We start from the raw sequence: 19576 nt of genomic DNA, 5'->3' as shown, positions 1-19576 counted from the left end.
CATGAGCTTCTATGGTGGAGTCTGCTCCGAAGACCCGGTCTGTGACCATTATATCCCCATCAGGTGTGGGAATTCAATCTCGTGTCCATATGTTGTCTAGTGATGACACTTCAAATGTCTCATTGCTGGGCCAGCTAGGGCAGTGGGAATTAGACTTGTTGTTCTCTTTTTGTCATGGAATTGTTTAAGCCATTGATGTTCCCATGCATCAACAACTGAATGGTGTTGATGATTTTGATGGTTCGACTTAATGTTTACTCATCTTTTATTTATCGAACCCATGGGAGATGTGAATACCATAAATCGGGAAAAACTTTTCTCCCACATTAGCATTAATCGAACAATTAACTCCTGGATCTCACATGATAAATTTAAAAAATTTTTACAATGAAATTTGTCTTTCATTGTAAATTAATGTTTCTTTTACAGAATATATAGAAGATAATTTAATTCTAAATTACAAAAGATTATTATAAATATGTTCAAAAGATTATTTGCATTAATAGTTAAAATCAATAAAAGTTCAATGATGTTTTAACATTTTAATAATAAGATTTTTTTGCTGATTTATTAATTTTCTTATTATTTGTTTTTTTTAGTGTCTGGAAGTAATTGGAAATATCGAAGATTATGTTGTATTCCAAATGTTTTTGTGGCACTCTTTGTAGTAGTTGCTATTTATATTTGTTGCATATTGCTGTTAGTTTCAGGAATTCAACAGGATTTCAAAATTTATAAGATCAGAAATAGCACTGAAAATGAATATCCTAATTATTATCTTATGAAACCAAGTGTTATTGCACTTGGATGTATTGTAGGAGCTGTTATATTAACAAATATTCATACATGGTATAGAATGATATTAACTTTATTAGTTTCAAATTATCGTCGTGTTAAACTTGTGACATCTCATACTAGCAGTTACCTAGAAAAACTTAAAAATGAAGTAGAAACAATGACTTTAATGGTGAGTTAAATGTTGATTAAATAAAATTTCTGTAGTAGTTTTGAATTTAAAATTGTTGTATTAATTTAATTTTATTAAAGGTTCAGTGCATGGATGCATTTGTTGGACAACAGACGAGATTAGTAGTAGTAGTTGATGGTCTAGATAGTTGCGAGCAAGAAAAAGTATTGAAAGTTCTGGATGCAGTGCATTTATTATTTTCTGATCCAAATTTACCATTTGTTACTATTCTCGCAATAGATCCACATGTTATCATTAAGGTAAGAAAGATTTGTAAACCTAGTAATAGTTGAATAAATTATTAATGATTCTTTTAATACATTATTAAGGTATAACTAAATTAAAATTTATTAAATCTACATAATAGTGCTTTTAGCATAAAAAAGAAATATATTTCTATGTTTCAGAAGGAAGTTGTTTGGTCATTGAGAACAAATAATAGTAAATTGTTAATGTGTGTTATTATTTTTCAAGCTAATTGTTTTTTTTTTAATTAAAACATAACCATACAATTTTCTTCTATATACTTACTAATCATTCTTCTTGCAGTTAATTAATAAATTTACTAATTTATATGATACGGTAATCCCTCCATTTATGCAGTCTCTATTTACATAAATTCACTTCAGCATGGTTGAAAAATTTTTAAATTTTAAATAATCAACTTTATGGAAATAAATGATAGTTACATAAAAAAGTTTTTTTTTTAACATTAATCTCTTATAAAGATGCATATTTAGAAAAAACTTTAGTTAAAACTTTTCTATTCTAGTAAGAATAAAATACTGTATTTGAGAATATAACATTTCTATTTTAAATAGTTTTCCATGACTCCATTTATGCAGTTTTCATGTATGCTCCAATTCCATAGAACCAATTATTTGTGCTAATGGAGGGATTACTGTATTAATATAAAATTCTTAATTTTTGTTAATTGTGAAAATACATTGATTAAATGTTTGCTTACTTAGGGGTGTGTGGGGAGTGTGTGTGTGAGTGTGCGTGTTTTTTTTTTTTTGTTTTTTTTTTTTTTTGTAATATCTCTATAGAAAATAAAGATTTTCAGTATAATGGATTTCTGATTATTTTTTCAGGTTATTATTTATATATGATTTTTATTTTATAAACTTTAATTAACATAGAGTTAATTAAATAATAATAATTTCACAAAAAGTCATATTTTAATTACGATATGTATAATGACAAATTCAAGATTGCTATAGTCAAGCAGTTATATGGAAAAATTGCATTTTACTGCAAATACCTGTCATTGGCTTCTGAAATTTGACTTCAACAATAAAAACCATTGGCTGTGGATTAATACATTTTAGTTTATAAGCAGAAGCAATTTTATGTTTTATATTCAGAAAAAAAGAAATTAAAATTTTTCTGAAAAAGTTTAATATCTATTTAATATCTATTTAAAAATTACAGTTCTTAAACATTATACAAATCAAAAGTTACAGTTCTTAATATATGAAATTATCTGAATAAGTAAACATTTTCATTGCTCATAAAGTGTTTTTAGAAATTCTGGGTGTTAATTTTTTTCCTTCAAGAATAATATAATTTTTCCACTCTAAATAAAGATTATTCTATAGGGATTTACCATTACTTGATCATAAACATGCTCTTTTCATTTTCAAATATAAATTTAAACTAATTTTCATGATGTTCAAAAAAATTGGTATTTTCAAAAAAAAAATAATAATAATAATAATAATGATAATTATTTTTTAATTTTTAGACAATTTAGTTAAATTTAAAATTAGTTTTCAAGATAAACTATAAATTGGTCTATTAGAAAAACTAGTTAAAATTTTATATATTAACTTGTCTAGTATTAATTTAAAATAAATAGCATTTGTCATTTTTATATATTCATCTGGTTCTAAAATAATGAAAATTATTTATATATATTTTATTATTAAATATTAAACTTTTTATAAATTTTTTAAATATTACTTTATGAATATAAATAAGAGTGTCATAACATAAAAAATAATAATTTTTTTTCAAAATACATATATCAATATCTCTCTTATGAAGGTATGAGAACTTTGTATTAAAAATTTATGAAGTACAGAAAATTAAGAACTTAATAAATATTTTCAGTTTTCTCCATTGTTTATATAAACTTTAATAAGCAAAATATAAAATTAATCATTAATATAATAAGAATGACAAAATAATAATAAAAAAACAGCTGTTTCGAAATGAAAAATTTAGTAATAATGACTTTGATAATTTATACATGTTATGAAGGAGAACAAGAATTAAAAGCAAAATGAAAATGTTAATATTGTGTGAAGAGTTTTCTTGTTCAAAGAAGTTCTTGTTAGCAAAACAAATTAGGCAACTAACTTGCTGGCAATTCTTAACATCTGTAACCTGTTGTTAAAGATTGTAACATGCATACAATATTAGAAGAATTATATATTAACCAATATATTAATAATTATAATTTATAAATTTTAAGGTATACAATTTTTAATTGTTCTAACATGTTCCTTTAATGTCAGAGTCAATAAAATCAAATTTCTACTAATCATAATCATATCACTCAGTTAATGTTATCAATTTAGATGACTCCCAAAGTGATTGCATTAAGTGAATTCTACTGTATAACAAAATAGTCAACTTATTATTAGATTACATCATGCAAATTTTAATTTACAAGATGTTTCAGTTTGATATTCAATCAAACTTCATTAGAACCTGATGATAATCACTAATGCCTATATTCACAAATGAAGGATCAAGAGTTAGAGTTAGAAGTTAAACAATAAGAATTCATGTACTTAAAAGTAAAGTGAATAATAATTGAGTAATTTCTAACTCTAACTCTTAATCCTTGGTTTCGAATACAGCCTTAAGAGTGATCAAAAATATGTTTTCTATTAAATAACCTGCTGATAGAAATAGGTTGGTTTTATTATTATTTTTTTTAAATTGCAAATTCTAATAAGTTATAATAGCAGAGATATTTAATATAATAACTGTTGATAAAGTAACATCATTATCTGTTGATCAGTTAATTTTCAACCACTTATTTAGTCATAAAACAAAATTTTTGTATAGTAAATGTATGTGAATTATTTACAGAAATTTAATGTATTGTATTGTTTTTTTTGAGCAGAGCTCTGTATAAGTCAGAAAGTGTTTTGTCTGTGATTGAAATTTAAAGCACTGCATAACTACTAAAGATGATTTTTTTGCAAATACATACAACTCAGCAAGGCCAATGTTACAACAAAGCTGGAATTTTGAAATTTGATCTATGGGCCAAGATATTTGAGGTCAAAGTTCACCATGTAAAGTCTATTGGCCAATTGCTGGTTGTAAGCTGATTACATGCAACATATCAATTGAGTTCCAAGTGCTATCAATTTACATTGATCTCTACAACAGTTTAATTTAGATTTAGATAAGTTTTAAATCATTTTTTGCTCAGTTTTGTTTTTTCATAAAAAAATACCTAGTATTAATTTTATTGTCAGAATGAAATCAAACAGTAAAGAAACAAACTACCGTATTAGCCCGAATATAACGCGACCCCGAATTTAACGCGACTCCAAAATTTTCATAAAGATATTTAGAAAAAAAAAATAATACTCATAAAAGAATTCAAAGAAAGTAAAATTCAATCAGATAAGCATTTATTTCGGTATTTATAGCTAATAACACAGGTTACATTCATGTCAATAAAATTAAGTAATGTAAAACAAAATTAATATTACGTAAGTAACAACAAAAAACGGAAATGTTTATTCAGAATCTGAACTGTTTTCAGAATGAGAACTCATTGACTTCCGTTATTCATTATTGACTTTCGCGTTAGGGGGTAAAGCGGGTCTATTGACAAATTTTCTCGCAGTAGTACGAAATTTCTACTGACTTAACTTGAATGAGTCATATTTCTTCCCCATTTACAAACAAACCCGATGGCAATCGGTGAAACATGAGATAAATTACAGCGAGTTGAAATTTGATATGTTTATTTTTTGCGTTTTACGTATCAAATTACATTAAATTCGACACAAATAAAGCATTTTTGTCAATATAGAAATATTTTACATTGTTTAAAAGTAGAGAAAATAAAGAAAAGAAAGATGTAATAATAATTTTTCGAGCGAAGCCAAAAATTTCACAATTTTAAGATAAAAAATGGCGTCTGTGAGAGCCCACGTGACTAAAAGGCGGTCGAAAAATCACGTGACTAATGAACTTGAACAAGCGGAGACATAGCCTTACTATAGTAGCGCTATGCAAACAAAAGCGCAGGCCTACTAACTAGATCACATGGTTGTTTTGAAGTGGTCGGTCGAGCTAGGTCTGACGTTCAGTCGCATTTCAATCTCTGTAGGAAAATGTCCTTGTTTATATTACATTCCATTACTTAAACCCCGAATTTAGCGCGAGTCGATTTTTTAACGGAAAATAAATGGTCGAAAAATATCGCGTTATATTCGGGCTAATACGGTAATTACTTTTTATCTTTTTTAAGATTATTTTTTTTACAAAATATCATTTTCTGACTTTTTTAACTTAAATTAAATTTTGTGTATTGTATATTGTTTTTAATAGATATATTATAAAACAGTGGTTCCCAAAGTGGGTGCTGCTGCCCCCTGTGGGCAGTGAGTAAATCTGGGGCAAAAAGAAATAAGTGGATGGCAGGGGGTGTTGGAGGCATGGTACTTAACAGTGACCATAGGTGAGGGTTGGGGTCACTGACAACTTTTCCCTTTCCTCTGTTAAAACAGGTAAGAAGAAACATTGCATTTAATGGTTTCTAGATGTGGAGGAAAATATATGGTAAGATAAGGATACAAAGTGTGAGGGTCATAGAAAAGTTTTCCTAAGAATATTTCCAAGCCTTTCTAACACGGGAAAGTGGGTTAGAGGGCATTGGATATAAGTTTATGGAACCAAGAGTTGCTGAAAAAAGTTTGGGAATCACTCTTGTAAAACATAATTTTGATCTATACTGTATAAAAATTAATACTATTATAAATAATACTAAATGAATTATTTTAGAATCAAAATTCTTTCATTTTTTGGTATAGGTATTGTTTCAGAAAAATCTTAAAAATTAATGTTGAGCTTGGTGAATTCAGATGACTAGAAATTTTAATATTAGAATTTAAATGAAAGAAATGTGTTCAAAATGTTTTTAGAATATTTATTTTTTATTGTGTTGTTGAAAATGTTGCAATTTTTATTTAAATTTACAGATTATTATTAATTGTCTTTGTTTTATTCTTCAAATTTTAAAAAATGTTTTTTTGATATAATATATAGATTTGTTTATTTTAAACTAAATTTCAAAAAATGAATATGACATATTTAATTATTTTTACTTTGCTTGATATTTTCTTAATGGAATTTAACATAATGAAATTCATTTTATTCATAAGTTACAGAGAAAAACAATATTACATAACTGAACTGTGCCTAACTTTTATTATACAACACATTATGAATATTTTCAGTTAGATAATTTCCCTTGACTTGTTAATTTCTGACAAGTCAAAGAAATGAATTAAGGAAGAAAGAACTAATTGAATGCTCAATTAATGTTAACAACAAGATGCAATGAGTTTGTTGTGGTAATGAATGGACAGTGGCGTAGCTAGCATGGGTGACACCCGCTGCGGATATTGTGGTGTCACCCTTTTTAACTCTTTTATAAAACACTGTTGAATTGTAATATCTTTGCACTCGAGCAACTTGCACAATATAATGGATATGCGATGTCGCGATGTATGAGTTTAGATTTATAGAATAAATCATAGTAAGATTTTCAGCTGGTGTGAGCTCTCATGGCTTCTCCTCATAGCGAAAAACCTGTCATGTGAGGCGAGCCGTTGACCTTTTATTTTTTATTTTTTTTAGGTACAAGCCTACCGGGTGTCACCCCTACACAGGTGACACCCAGGGCGGGCTGCCCCCACCGCCCCGCCCTAGCTACGCCTCTGTGAATGGATGCAGGAATAAGAGAAGCATGTATTGTGTTTTGTCATATTTGAATACATATAAAATGAATGTTCTATTTTCTATATTTTTAAATCAAAATTAGACTATCAAAAGAAGAATTAGTTATTATTATACAAGTAATATATAATACACCCCTGTTAATTCAGCCTCTCAGTTATATGGCATATCCTTCATTACTGTATACCTGGGCTTGGCAACCTACAGCATGCATGCCAAATGTGGTATGTGGAATGATTTTCAGTGTCACTCTGATTGAATAGAAATGTAGTAAAAATTATGTTTTAATTATTAATTAATTACACATTTAAATGGAAGCCATAGTTCATTTTAGGCCATGGTACATTAAAAACAAATCTCTTGCTTGTATATTTACAGTGAATGTGTTTATGCTCTGTGTTGCCATCTATGTGTTGTGCATGTGCTTCACATGTAAGAACATAATTCAATTAATGACTTAACTTCAAAATTATATATTTTTGAAGTCCATTATAACTGGACCAATTTTGATAATACCGTATATATAATACTGTATATACAATAAAATTAATAGAATCATGTTGGCACCTGGAATAACATTATAACTTAGGTTCAGCACAACCCCGCTGAAAGGTTGCCAACCCCTGCTGTATACAATTCAAATTGGAACTTAACAATTCTACAGATAAACTTTTTGTTATATTTTGATAATTAAATGATGGTTGAAAATGTTTGTTTAATTAACTAAAGTCATTTTTCTGGATAAAAAGGTGTTTTTTTGTAGAATTACCTCCAATTATGTTTGTCTCATGTTTTTTTTAATATGTAATATTAAATTTAATAAGTAATTAAAGTTACAATTACTGTAATGTTATGCATAATTTCACAATAAGAAAAATAGTATAGCTCTCAAAAGACACAGTACCAAAGAGTGACACAACTTTTCCTTTAGTTAGACTTTGTGATTACTTACTCTCATTCATCTGGCACCCCAGTATGCAAGGAATGGCTGGGTTAGCAAGTGTAGTGTAATAAAATTTTAAAAAGTTATTGAAAGACTAATTACATAACAGAATGATGATAGAAACAATAGAAAGGATTTTTCAAAAGTCAGTAACATGCAACATAATATACCAGTACTATTAACATATACCAGTTTTTGTTGGCACATTAATTTTACAATTTGTGCATTGTTTCACCGCTAATTTTATTTTGTGTTATGTAGGAATGTAATAACCTATGTTGACTGATATAGATAACTTCTATCTATTTTAAGTAATACTTTAAAGCATTATTCTAATTATTTAATGTAATATGATTTTACTTTTAAATAAATTGAATGAACTAATTTCAGCTAATTTGTATAGCTAAAAAATTTTTCATAATAAATAGAATTATTTTATTAATTTAATATTAAAATTAAACTGCTTATTCAAATTATTGAAATGTCAACTTATGTTAACACATTTCAATAATTTGAAATGTGTGAACATTTTAATTTATTTATTGAAAAATTGAAAGATAATTAATATAAAATGCAAAATTGTACAAATTTTATTTTACATATTTATTTTGCCTGTAATTTATAATTTCAGGGATGTATAATTGTACTGGGTGATCAAATGAAAAATTTATGTGCAAGAACTGTATTTTGTAGTTGTGTAAATATAATCAATAAGATAATTTGCTTTCTTGAGACAGATGTCTTAAATATTTCATGGGACTTATTTCAATTTTAACTGAATGTTTTGAAATCTCTTCTCTCCACCTAGACACTGTGAACGGCTATTTATTAAAAAGTTTGTAAATATATACCTTTGAGGACAGATGATTCAGAGACTTTCGCATAAACTATTAATTTAATTTTCTTTCAGTTGCTTTTTATTGTAAAAATTTTATGTTCTGTATGTAAGTCATTCCTAGTTATCACAATAATTGATCTGAATAACAATAATGAATTTAACACTCATTTGGAAGTTGGTGATGCATGACAAATCAGTAAATTGAATCATAGCATTACAAAGTCTGACTTAATGCATCACTAAATTACTCATTTTATTTCTTGCAAGCACACTTTTTACTTCATTACCCAGTACTTATTCTTTCAGCACAATATCATGTATTTTAAATAGATAAGCCTAAAAATAAAGAGAACTTTAAATTTCAAGAATAAATTTTCTTTAACTATTTTATTGTATTTGCATGATGATATACTGTATTTCCTAGATTAATCTTCGGAGATTTTATTTTTAAAACTTATTTATTCTCCAAGGTTTTTGAAGACCTGGGGGCTTATTACCTTGCACTAAGAGACAAATGGATAAAAACTGAAAAAATACTTTAATTACTTATCCATTTTTACAACTAGAAAACTATTTATTTACTATTTATGGGTTACAGCTTCAACATTTGAAATAATTATTGTTTTTATAGTTAACCTGATTCAGTTATTACATTGTCATTCATGTCTATTTTGATGTCATTATCAAAATCAGGATCTTGACTCTCATCTTCTGGTTCAAATTCACCATTTCTTTTCAGTTCAAGTTTTCCTAATTAAAGTATACTCTCAATTAACCATGTGTGGATTATCCATGCACAAATTATATTTGCACACTTATGTCTTGATAAAAATTTGTCAGGAATACAAATATTAGCATTAATATTTTAAAAAATCTGCATTGTTAACTCTTGCTACTTAAAATGGTATATTGAGCATCAGAACATCAAGGCATAAATTAAATGGCTTAAAAAGTACAGTAAGTGAAGGTGATTCTTAAACAATACAGTTTTACTTGTGTGTACTGTTTTGTTTTATTAAATAAGTCGTAAAACTGTTTGAAGTTGTCCTTATCAATGAATCATTAATATCACAAAATTAATGACATTTTACAACAATATCTAGATGGCAACCTGTCATTCTCAGTTAATAATACAAGAAATTGATAGTAACTGCAGTTCATTGAATTTTCTGTTTACATTGACAGTTTTATTCAATTCTAATCACATCTAAAGCTTATTAATTAAATTATTAATTATCTCTATCAAAATGCATTTTATTCATAATACATAAACTATTATGTTAAATTTAATATAAAATTAAGAACTAAATAAATGAAAAATTGACTAGCTTTCATTAAAACACCCGTGGATTATCTGTGTTTCTTCATTATCTATGCCTCTGTTACCAATGATTAGCCTGGATAATCAAAAGTTTACTGTACTCTTTTTCAGAAAAGATTTTGACTTATGAACTCTCTTCAGATTTTGACTAGGAACTAAGAGCTACTTTTCCAGCTTAATATTTAACAATATTTATAATTTTATTTTCAAAATTATTTATGTGAACCTTGGAATAGAAAGTGCTGTCCAACTGTAGACAATTTGAAGAGAGAATTTTAGTTAAATTCTTCACCTGTCATTCTAAACTACATTACTCTATACATTGCAGTACTTCAACATGTTTCCTATGCTTTTCAACTTGGCATTTATTTTTAACAGCACCTTTATTCCCCAGGATTTAATTGAGGAAATACGGTATATTTAAATATTGTGTCATAATTTAACATAGACTTTTTGATATTATTATTATTAGTAATTTTTCATTTATTTTTTAAAAATTTCCATTTTAAGATATTTATTTATTCATTCATGGATTTGTTACATAATGGCTGAAATTTAAAGCCAAACGATTGGCTTTCATTTGGTTATAATATAACTATCTGGCTTAGAGATGTTTGTATGGTTGAAGTTTAGTTGATTGAAAGAATTCTGTTAAATAAAATTGAAATAGCTATGTTAAAATTTTTAAATTTATCTATAGTTACCTTTTACAATAAATTGATTTGAAAACAATGCATATCTCAAAACAAAATTACAAATGTATCAGTATATTACTTTCAGTTATTTAAATAAAAAGGTACCTGTTAAACTTTAAAAATTTGAACAAAAACATAAAGTACGTTTGCTAAACTAATTAGGCTTCTTCGGTCAATAACTTGAACATAAAGATGAATACATTCCAATAGAACATAGTTTAAAATCTAATTCATGATTATGTAGCATCTGATAAACTGTTAAGGCTGGAAAAAATAATTTAAAAGGATGATGCAAAACAAAAAAAAACTCTTAACTTTTTACACACATATTAGGATACACATCATAAATTTTTTAATATATGAAGACAAGCATGAGATTGAGATTTTTATCTTGGACATCAAACTGAAAACTTTTTGATTTTTGATCAAAATGGTTGTGGTTGGATGACATTAGCAAAGGGTCACACATGTGGGTGTATGCATTTAGAATGAAGGATGACTCATTAATTTATTTAAAATGCCATTTAGAGAGAGAGACTTATGTACAAATACCTGGTCAGTTGGAATGTTTAAAATTATTCAAAAAAATCTAAAGTGATTTGTCTAGTTCATTGTGAAGTAAATCCAGAGGAAAAAATTTCATAGAATGTCTGAAAGAGGGAAGATTCTAGATATCCAGGAGCAAAAAAAAAGTTTGGAGAAGAACATCAAAAGTCAGACACTGCAAGGAGTACATACCAGTCTACTAGAGATTTGACAAACCATGACAATAAAGTAGAAGAGAAATAGGCTGTGAACAGAGAACAAATAGTGGGTTGGATGGAAATTGAATATAAAGGGCCTACACACACATTTGTGTTGGCAGCTATTCCAGTTTCCTCCCATAAGGGTGCGTAGGGTGTGACTATGCAGATTCGAGTGAACAAGAATATGTCGTAAGAAGAGACAAGATGCGATAAATATCAAATCCTGTCAGATATGTGTGAGAACCAGAAATTTGCTCACACCAGCGAGATTTCTCACTTCTCACTTGTGCATGTTTTCTTTGTGAGAACTATATCGCTTGCTACTAAATTCATGTTTGCGTAGTCGCACCCTTACACTGACACTGTATGAAAAGGCATCAATGTCCTTGGGGAACAGATTTTTAGATTCATGTCTTGATTGGTTTCAAACTTTCTTCTCTCTGACTTAAATGGTCCTTCACCTGTTTCTAAGTGAAATTGGAGACTTATTTGGATATTGAGAAAGGTCAACAACAAGATTACTGTGATCTCATGCAGGGATGTTTTTGCTGATCTTAGGACTCTCCTTGTTTTAAATCAGACAGTGTGTATACTTGTTGTATAAATCAGAGTTATTGACATTCAGTTTCAATGTTTGTAAATTTCCTGCAAATATCAATCCAACAGGAGCAAACAACCTTCCTGTTGTTATGACGATTTAAACCAAAATACATTTGTTTACAAAATTATCAGGAGAGGAGTGTTAAAATGAGTAGCTGGATGTTCTCACCCGCAAGTCCTTAACATATTATTAATGTGTAGAGTTTATAGGTTAATAATAGCAGGCAAATTAAAAATATGAATAGTTTCATGTTAGAAATGAGATTTAAAAATTTAAAATTTACATTATCTTTTATTAGAACTCTTTATATGCTTAGTTAGTTTAGCAAAAAATGTTCTTACTGACATTTCAACTATTTTATCTTGTAGATGACTTCACAATAGGAGATATGCATTAGTTAGTTAAATATTAATGATCTTGCAGACTAATTTGTTTATACCACTATATATTAGCTATAAAAAAATTCTATATAATAAGAATATTTTTAAATTAAACAATAAAAATAATAATTGGCAGAATGTGGATATTGTAGGCATAACAGAAATATTTAAAAAAATAAAACATCAGAATGCCAAGAATACAATTTGTGAAACTCAGTCAATTGCTAAAATTATATTATATATTTTTAAGAAAAAGAGAGATTGTGAATGTACAAGTTTGCATAATATTTAAAAATATTTTAAATATTATGTAAAATTTTAAATACTACTTTATAATTTTTATTTCAGACTTTTACCCCATTCTCATATGTTTTTATTTATTTTGTATTTTATATAATTGTTAAATTAATAATTTAATTCCTGTGTTGTTTATGTTAAATATCTCACTTATAAACAAAATGCCTATTTTATTTTGAAATTTTATAAATTAATTAGGAAATAACTTAAGTTAAAAAATAACCTGAAATTTTTGCTTTGGATCTTTAAAAAAAATAAAATAGACATTTAGAATCCTTAATTTCATTTTTTGAAAGTTCAGCATGTTTTCTACAAAAAAAAAAAATTTATATTCTCTCCATTAAAATTAATTCCTTAAAGAATGTTTAAGCATAAGCAATACTCAGTTTCTAATAGTATTTTATTGTGCTGAAATATTTTTTCATTGATCCAATTTTCATGCTTACCATATGTGGTAACAACAACAACGTATTGTCTCCATTTTCTACTAGAGTTGTAAGAGGACTTCTGAGAAAGAGGTCAGGCAAGATATCGCATGGTTTATTATTTTTAGAAAAATAGAAAAAATTGTCTTGGTTGTTTCATCATTATGCATGTTTTGTTACTTATGTACTATCAAAGGGATCTGTGTTAAAGTTGTCAAAAACTTAAAATTTCTGTAATACGTATTATAATCATTTTTATGATAACTTACATAATTCTATCACTTTATGTTAAAATATCGTAATTTTTATTTTGTTCTTACAGGCAATTGAAGCTAACATTCACCATATTTTTCATAATTCTTCCATCAGAGGTCATGATTATCTTCGCAACATAGTCCATTTACCTTTCTACCTGCAGAATAGTGGTTTAAGAAAAGTGAAAGTTGCACAAAAAGCTGCTCTTCAGACTTGTAAACATACAAACATGTGGATTGAAGAGAAAGAAGAAAAGGGACATGGATCAATTGTCAGTATTCAACAGGTACTCATATAGATATAAATTTATATTTAAAATTAATACTGTATTACTACGGACTATATATTCCAAAATTCAGGGCGTCTTATAGTCCATAGCGTCTTATAATCCGTAAAATACGGTATATTTGAAATAAAAAGAAAATTTATAAAGTATAACAAAACTTTCCTGAACATGCTAATATAACCTAACTCAAATGAATTGACTGTAATATTGATTATAATAATTTGTAAAATCTATTTAAAATAATTTGTAAATTATTACAATCAATATTAACTGCATAGCAATTTATTATTTGAAACTTATTTTTCTTATCCAATGAAATATTATTGTTAATATTTTATTTATTGCTGCTGTTTAATATACATAATACTTCTATTATTACATTTACTTATTTGTATTTTTTTTATATTATTAAAAAAATATTAAAATATTAATATGGTAATGTACAAGTGACTAGTTCTACTGAATTGCATTTCATTCAAGAATGTATCTATTTTCTTATTAATTATTGTAGCAGATGTAATTTACTTTAAGCTTTTCCTGTCTCATTATATAATTTCTGCTCTCTAGGGAAATTAAAAAAAATTTTTCCAACTTATAATTCATTAAAGGATTTTATAATATTTGTAATAAGTTTTAATATTTCAAGTTAGTGACAAAAAAGCTTCTTTATTCTATCCTTAATTAACTTAAAACCAACATGTTGATGTGAGGGTTGGACCTAACGAAAATTTAAAGAAAATTTCATTTTTCCATCTTTCGAAAGTTTTTTCAATTTTATTACTGGAGGATGATCGCATTTCTCTCCCCAGAGTCATTTCTTTTCCCAAGAAACTCATTAAATGTGTCACTGGGAACTAATCGCTAAAATTCAGGATTGGTGGAAAGGGACGACGTGATTGGGAATATAAAAAGGAATGACTCAAGGACAAAGGGTCGTTGAGAGTCCAAGGGGACAAAAACTAAGTTCTAAGAAATTATTTTAGTTTAAGTTAGAAAAACAAAAATATTTGTCATATCACTGTTCTTAGTTTGTCTCATTTCCATTATTAGTAGAAGCAGCAACTGTTGTAAATAAGATTTCATTAATTAAACTTACTCTGTACAAAAACAATTTAAAATTTTTTATATATGATTGTCAAGTATATTAATAAGTAGATTTTAAAATAATAAACTGTTTAATATTGCTCAATTAAACTTTTAAATTAATATGTTAAGTATAATGTAGTAAACAATCTTTGGTGTTTAAAAAATTTTTTCTTAAAATATTATACTAATTAAATATTTTATTTTCATGTAATTGAATACAAAATAAATGTAGCAGACAAATAGAAGAACTTCAGCATCAAGTGTTTCTATACCAGATATATTTCGGAAAAGTCGAAAGAGTGCTCATAAATTGAAAAATAGTGACAGTATAGGAAGCAGCATTTGTAATGTACATCATAATGTAACCGGTGCTCATGATTTGACAAAAGTTTTATTAACAGATGACTATTTTAGTGATATCAATCCTCGCTCTATGAGAAGACTTCTTAATATTGTTTACATAACTGGTAAGTAAATTCCAAAAATTAAATCTCTTATTTTAAATATTTTGTTTTAAATTTCATCTTTAAAACAAGGATTTAATTCAAAATTTTTTTTGTTTATTTTAATAGGTCGATTGCTAAAAGCATTTAATATAGATTTCAATTGGTATCATTTGGCTGTTTGGGTGAATACCACAGAACGTTGGCCTTATCGCATATCTTGGATTATAACGTATTATGAAATTCATGAAAATGAATTAGATGATCCACTTTCATTAAAAACAATATTTGAGAAGTATATTAAAAAGTTTCATTTAGATATTTTATTTTTAAAGCAATTTTATTTATTGAAAATTCTTTTTATAGGATAAAAGTACATATTCCTACCTCAAAGGAAGAAGAGCCAATGTTGGATCTTGATCATGATGAAAGAAAGTTTGATGTTTTTCTTTCTATTCATTCAAGTACACTACAAGTTATTGATTTAAAAATATTTTTACCCTTTACAATTAATCTTGATCCTTACATAAGAAAATCAATTCATGGTAAATATTTTTATTTAAGTTTGTTCAATTTTAATTATCTACCTTTATCTATGTGCTTTTTACTAATTCTTAAATAATTCACAAAATAATTTGATTAAATTAATAATATATTTTATTAATGAAAATAGTCATTAAATTGCTCTTTGTTATACGTTCTTTACATATCTTAGGAATATATTTAAAAACACAATGATGACTTTTACTGAGAGGCTAATCAGTTACATAATGTCTTTATAATATTGAAGATAATCTTCACATAATTGATTATTTTTCTGTATTGATGCAACTTGAAAAATATGTGAAGAATGCATTCAAAACTCTTAATTAGTGATAATTTTATTTCTGATTTTTATTTAGAAAATTTTTTTACTAGGAGTTTATATTAAATATATGATAATTCTTGATAGCCTTTATCAAATGGATTTAATTATTACTATTATTTACATTTTTGTTAAAATAAATTTTGTTCGTATTTCAGAGGATCAGCACCATTTAACTGCTTTGATTAAAGGAACTACTACACATGGTGATAATACTCTTCCAGTAGTGTCATATGGTGGACAAAATCGCTGGGGCAGATTTAGTCCCCCAAGACCTCCATCTTCTCACACTTGGGCTTCACCTCAGTCATATCTTTGGAGATCAGAACCAAGACAAGATTCAGGTCATGGAACATTATCGCCAGGACCAACAGTGTGGTGGGATTATCCAGTCGAGAATGCTAACTTTAGACAATGTCCCAAACAAGTAGTAAGGAATCAATCTAATTTTGTTTTTGTATTTTTATGAAATATTCTAGATACTTCTGATTTATAAAAATTAATTTGTAAAAATTAAATTAACAAAAAGTTATATATTCTTAAATTATTAATAAATGTTTATATATTTTCAGACACTTCCAAATCAACAAAAATTAAGTACATTATCTCTTGAAGGTGTTATTAATGTAATTTCATCATTAGAAAATATAAACAAAAATAAGTTATCAGAATATAGCAAAGTTGTTACGCAAAATAATATTAATGGTCTTGTGCTATTAACTTGTGACTTGAATGAATTGAAAGACGTATTAAAAATGTCTTTTGGCGATTGGGAATTATTCAGAGTTGCGATTCTTTCATTGAGAGATCAAGAATATCAAGTAGTAACTGTTAGTGAAGGTGATAGATCACGTTCTTCGTCAGTGAGAGACAAAACTCGGCAAACAAATACAGATACAACTCAGGAAAAACCAAAATCTTCAAATAATGTTTCTGAAAATAATGAAAGAGCAGAAGGACGATCAAGACGACCAAATAATGCACTGGAAAAACAGGTTTATAAGTACAATTATTTTTTAAACAAATTTTACTTTAAATTTACTTTAGTCAGTTTGGCTTTATAAATTAGTAATAATAAATTATTAAGAATTTTAGTAATTTTATGCTTAAAAATTTGTTCTCTAAATATGAAATTAAATTTTAAAATTACTTAAAAGATCACACAGTTCTTGCTTATTCTAGATCAATATTTGTTTTGTTATCTATTTTCATTGAATTTGTTGCAACTACTTGTACAGTAAATAATAAATTTCTAAGTGATAAAAGTAATTGGAGATTGAATTTGTATCTTTAATTTTTTTAAATGATGTAATTGTTTGTCATCAAATGAAAAAAATTATTCTACTCTTAGTCAATAAAAATATCAAAATTAAAATTAATTTTATAAAGTAACTTTATAAAGAGAAAAAAATTCTAAAATTTCTAATATTGTAGTTTTTTTTTTTTACATTTTTTAAAATTGTAAAGTAACTATTTATTACAAAGTCATTTGTAAAGTTAAAATTTCAGATTAAATATATTTTTAAAAAATTTGCAAAAATCTTTTTGTAAGTATCCTTAGTAATTGCTAATATTGAAATAGCAAATATTGAAGATATTCTTTGAGTTATTTTTCAATTAATACATACTGATGTGCAGCATTGTTTAATTTTAAAGCATTAATTTATCTAGATAACTCTAGAAGAAAGTCTCATATTTGGTGCCTTAGAAACATTAAATGAAGAAGCACAGGAAGATGCTTTAGAAGAAAAATTAGAAAGACAAGAAAATTTGAATGAAAGTTATACTCCAGTATTATCTGTTTCTGAAGATCATTTATCAGACACTGATTCAAATAGTACAATTGGTAGTGTTGTTATTAGTCCTACAGAAGTAGATGTTTTATATATACCTCGTGATTCTCCTTCTCTCAGAGTCAGGTACTTTGAATTATTAAAAGTAATTTCTAATTTCTTAACCTTTAAGTTTTCGATTATTGAAATTTATATTTGTTTTTAGGGCTACATCACTTCCAGATGCTGTTCCAGATATAGAACAAGGTTCAGCTACAGAATCAATATTTGTATCTTCCAGTGAAATTTCAACTTCACATAGTTTACCGAATGCTGGAGAATTCAAGCATGTTAATTCTGCTTTATCAGTTCCTAGTCCTTCAAAATATATGATTAAAGCTTTATCCCATGAAGATGATTTAAAAAGAGCAGTATTAACTGCTAGTATGGAGAGGCTATCTAAAAGAAGAGGTAGACTTCCATCTTCCACTAGTGATGTACCATCTTCTCCAATGTCTGAAAAATCTGCTAGGCAGTGCAAAACATCACACATAGCATCTAGTCAGCCAAAAGTATTTGATAGTGATTCGTCCGATAGCTCAAGTAATAATTCACAAGAAAAATTGCTCGGGTCAGATAAAAGGGAAGAAACTCAAAAACTCCAATCCATTTCTGCTGGCGAGAATACCGAAGGCTTTTACTTAGACGACGAGCACACACCCTTAGTATCACCCACACATTCTGTAAAATTGGATTTTCAGACTCAAGTGTACAACAGTAATCAAATAATCGAATCATCGACTAGTCCGCAAACTCCCGTCGTAGACGAACACAGGCGAATACATCGGCAGTTTTCTATCGACATTCCTTCCGAAGGCATTAGTGATCAGACTCCGATACTTAATTCAAATACAATGCAACAAAGTGCCTCCAATATTACATTTTACCCATCAAACGTACAAAGTCAGAATTGCAATCAGGTATTACTGTTTGCAAAATCCCCCAGTAGTAGTTTTCCTACAAGTCCACAACAAATGAATATATCTTCAACCGAATCATTGTCAGAGATTCTCGACGAAACCATCCTTTAATAAAAAAAATTAATTTTAACAAGATCGCATTATATGTGATAGTAGCGTAATATCTAGTAAAATTTATATAAATTAAAATAAATTTATAATTTGATAAGAAAAATAATCATATACTTAAATTGTGAATTTTATGAAATAGTGAAACTCCAGTTTTATATTTTTTTTTTTTTGTATATAATACTTAACTGCATTAAATATATTTTTTTGTATTAAATGTTTGCATCTTTACAGCAGTTTTACAAGCAATGTAAATATCTTGTAAAAATTATTTAGGGTTTTTGTAAAACAGAAAAGTGCAATATTTGTTAATCAAGAAAATGTATAATTCCATAATCATGTTGCTAACATATTTTAAATTACAAAAAACCTATATTAGGATTTCTATAATAATAAAAAATGTTAATGAAACTTAATAGTGATGTCATTTATGACAAATATTTGTATTAAACAAAGTCACATTATCTTATGGTGCATTTTAGCATTTAAATTAATAAAAATTTAGTATAATCTATTACAGAGGGTGTTCTGTAAGTCTGGCTCCATAGAGTTATGCTGACGTTTATTCTTT

The 19576-nt window shown here is 27.0% G+C and overlaps 1 protein-coding gene across 7 annotated transcripts in view; it reads left to right on the top strand.

Moving 5' to 3' along the window:
• The window catches only part of Arms (Ankyrin repeat-rich membrane spanning), a 55085-nt gene extending 35602 nt beyond the window's left edge, over nucleotides 1–19483 (top strand). For 3 of the 7 annotated variants that reach the window (XM_067276297.1, XM_067276298.1, XM_067276299.1), the window contains exons 17-26: nucleotides 600–967; nucleotides 1048–1227; nucleotides 13533–13751; nucleotides 15070–15304; nucleotides 15410–15575; nucleotides 15647–15825; nucleotides 16304–16575; nucleotides 16718–17140; nucleotides 17817–18064; nucleotides 18144–19483. In XM_067276297.1, coding sequence (XP_067132398.1) covers nucleotides 600–967; nucleotides 1048–1227; nucleotides 13533–13751; nucleotides 15070–15304; nucleotides 15410–15575; nucleotides 15647–15825; nucleotides 16304–16575; nucleotides 16718–17140; nucleotides 17817–18064; nucleotides 18144–19008 — 3155 coding nt within the window. In that variant the 3' untranslated portion in view covers nucleotides 19009–19483. Of the gene's footprint in view, nucleotides 1–599; nucleotides 968–1047; nucleotides 1228–13532; nucleotides 13752–15069; nucleotides 15305–15409; nucleotides 15576–15646; nucleotides 15826–16303; nucleotides 16576–16717; nucleotides 17149–17816; nucleotides 18065–18143 lie in introns of those variants that run through there. The other 4 variants (XM_067276301.1, XM_067276302.1, XM_067276300.1 and 1 more) reach the window with 4 other exon arrangements.
• The last annotated feature ends 93 nt before the right edge of the window (nucleotides 19484–19576 follow it).

This window comes from Centruroides vittatus, unplaced genomic scaffold (assembly GCF_030686945.1).
Source record: "Centruroides vittatus isolate TY-2023 unplaced genomic scaffold, ASM3068694v2 contig_680, whole genome shotgun sequence".
NCBI classification, from domain to species: domain Eukaryota; kingdom Metazoa; phylum Arthropoda; class Arachnida; order Scorpiones; family Buthidae; genus Centruroides; species Centruroides vittatus.
This window is presented reverse-complemented; position numbering and strand designations above follow the sequence as displayed.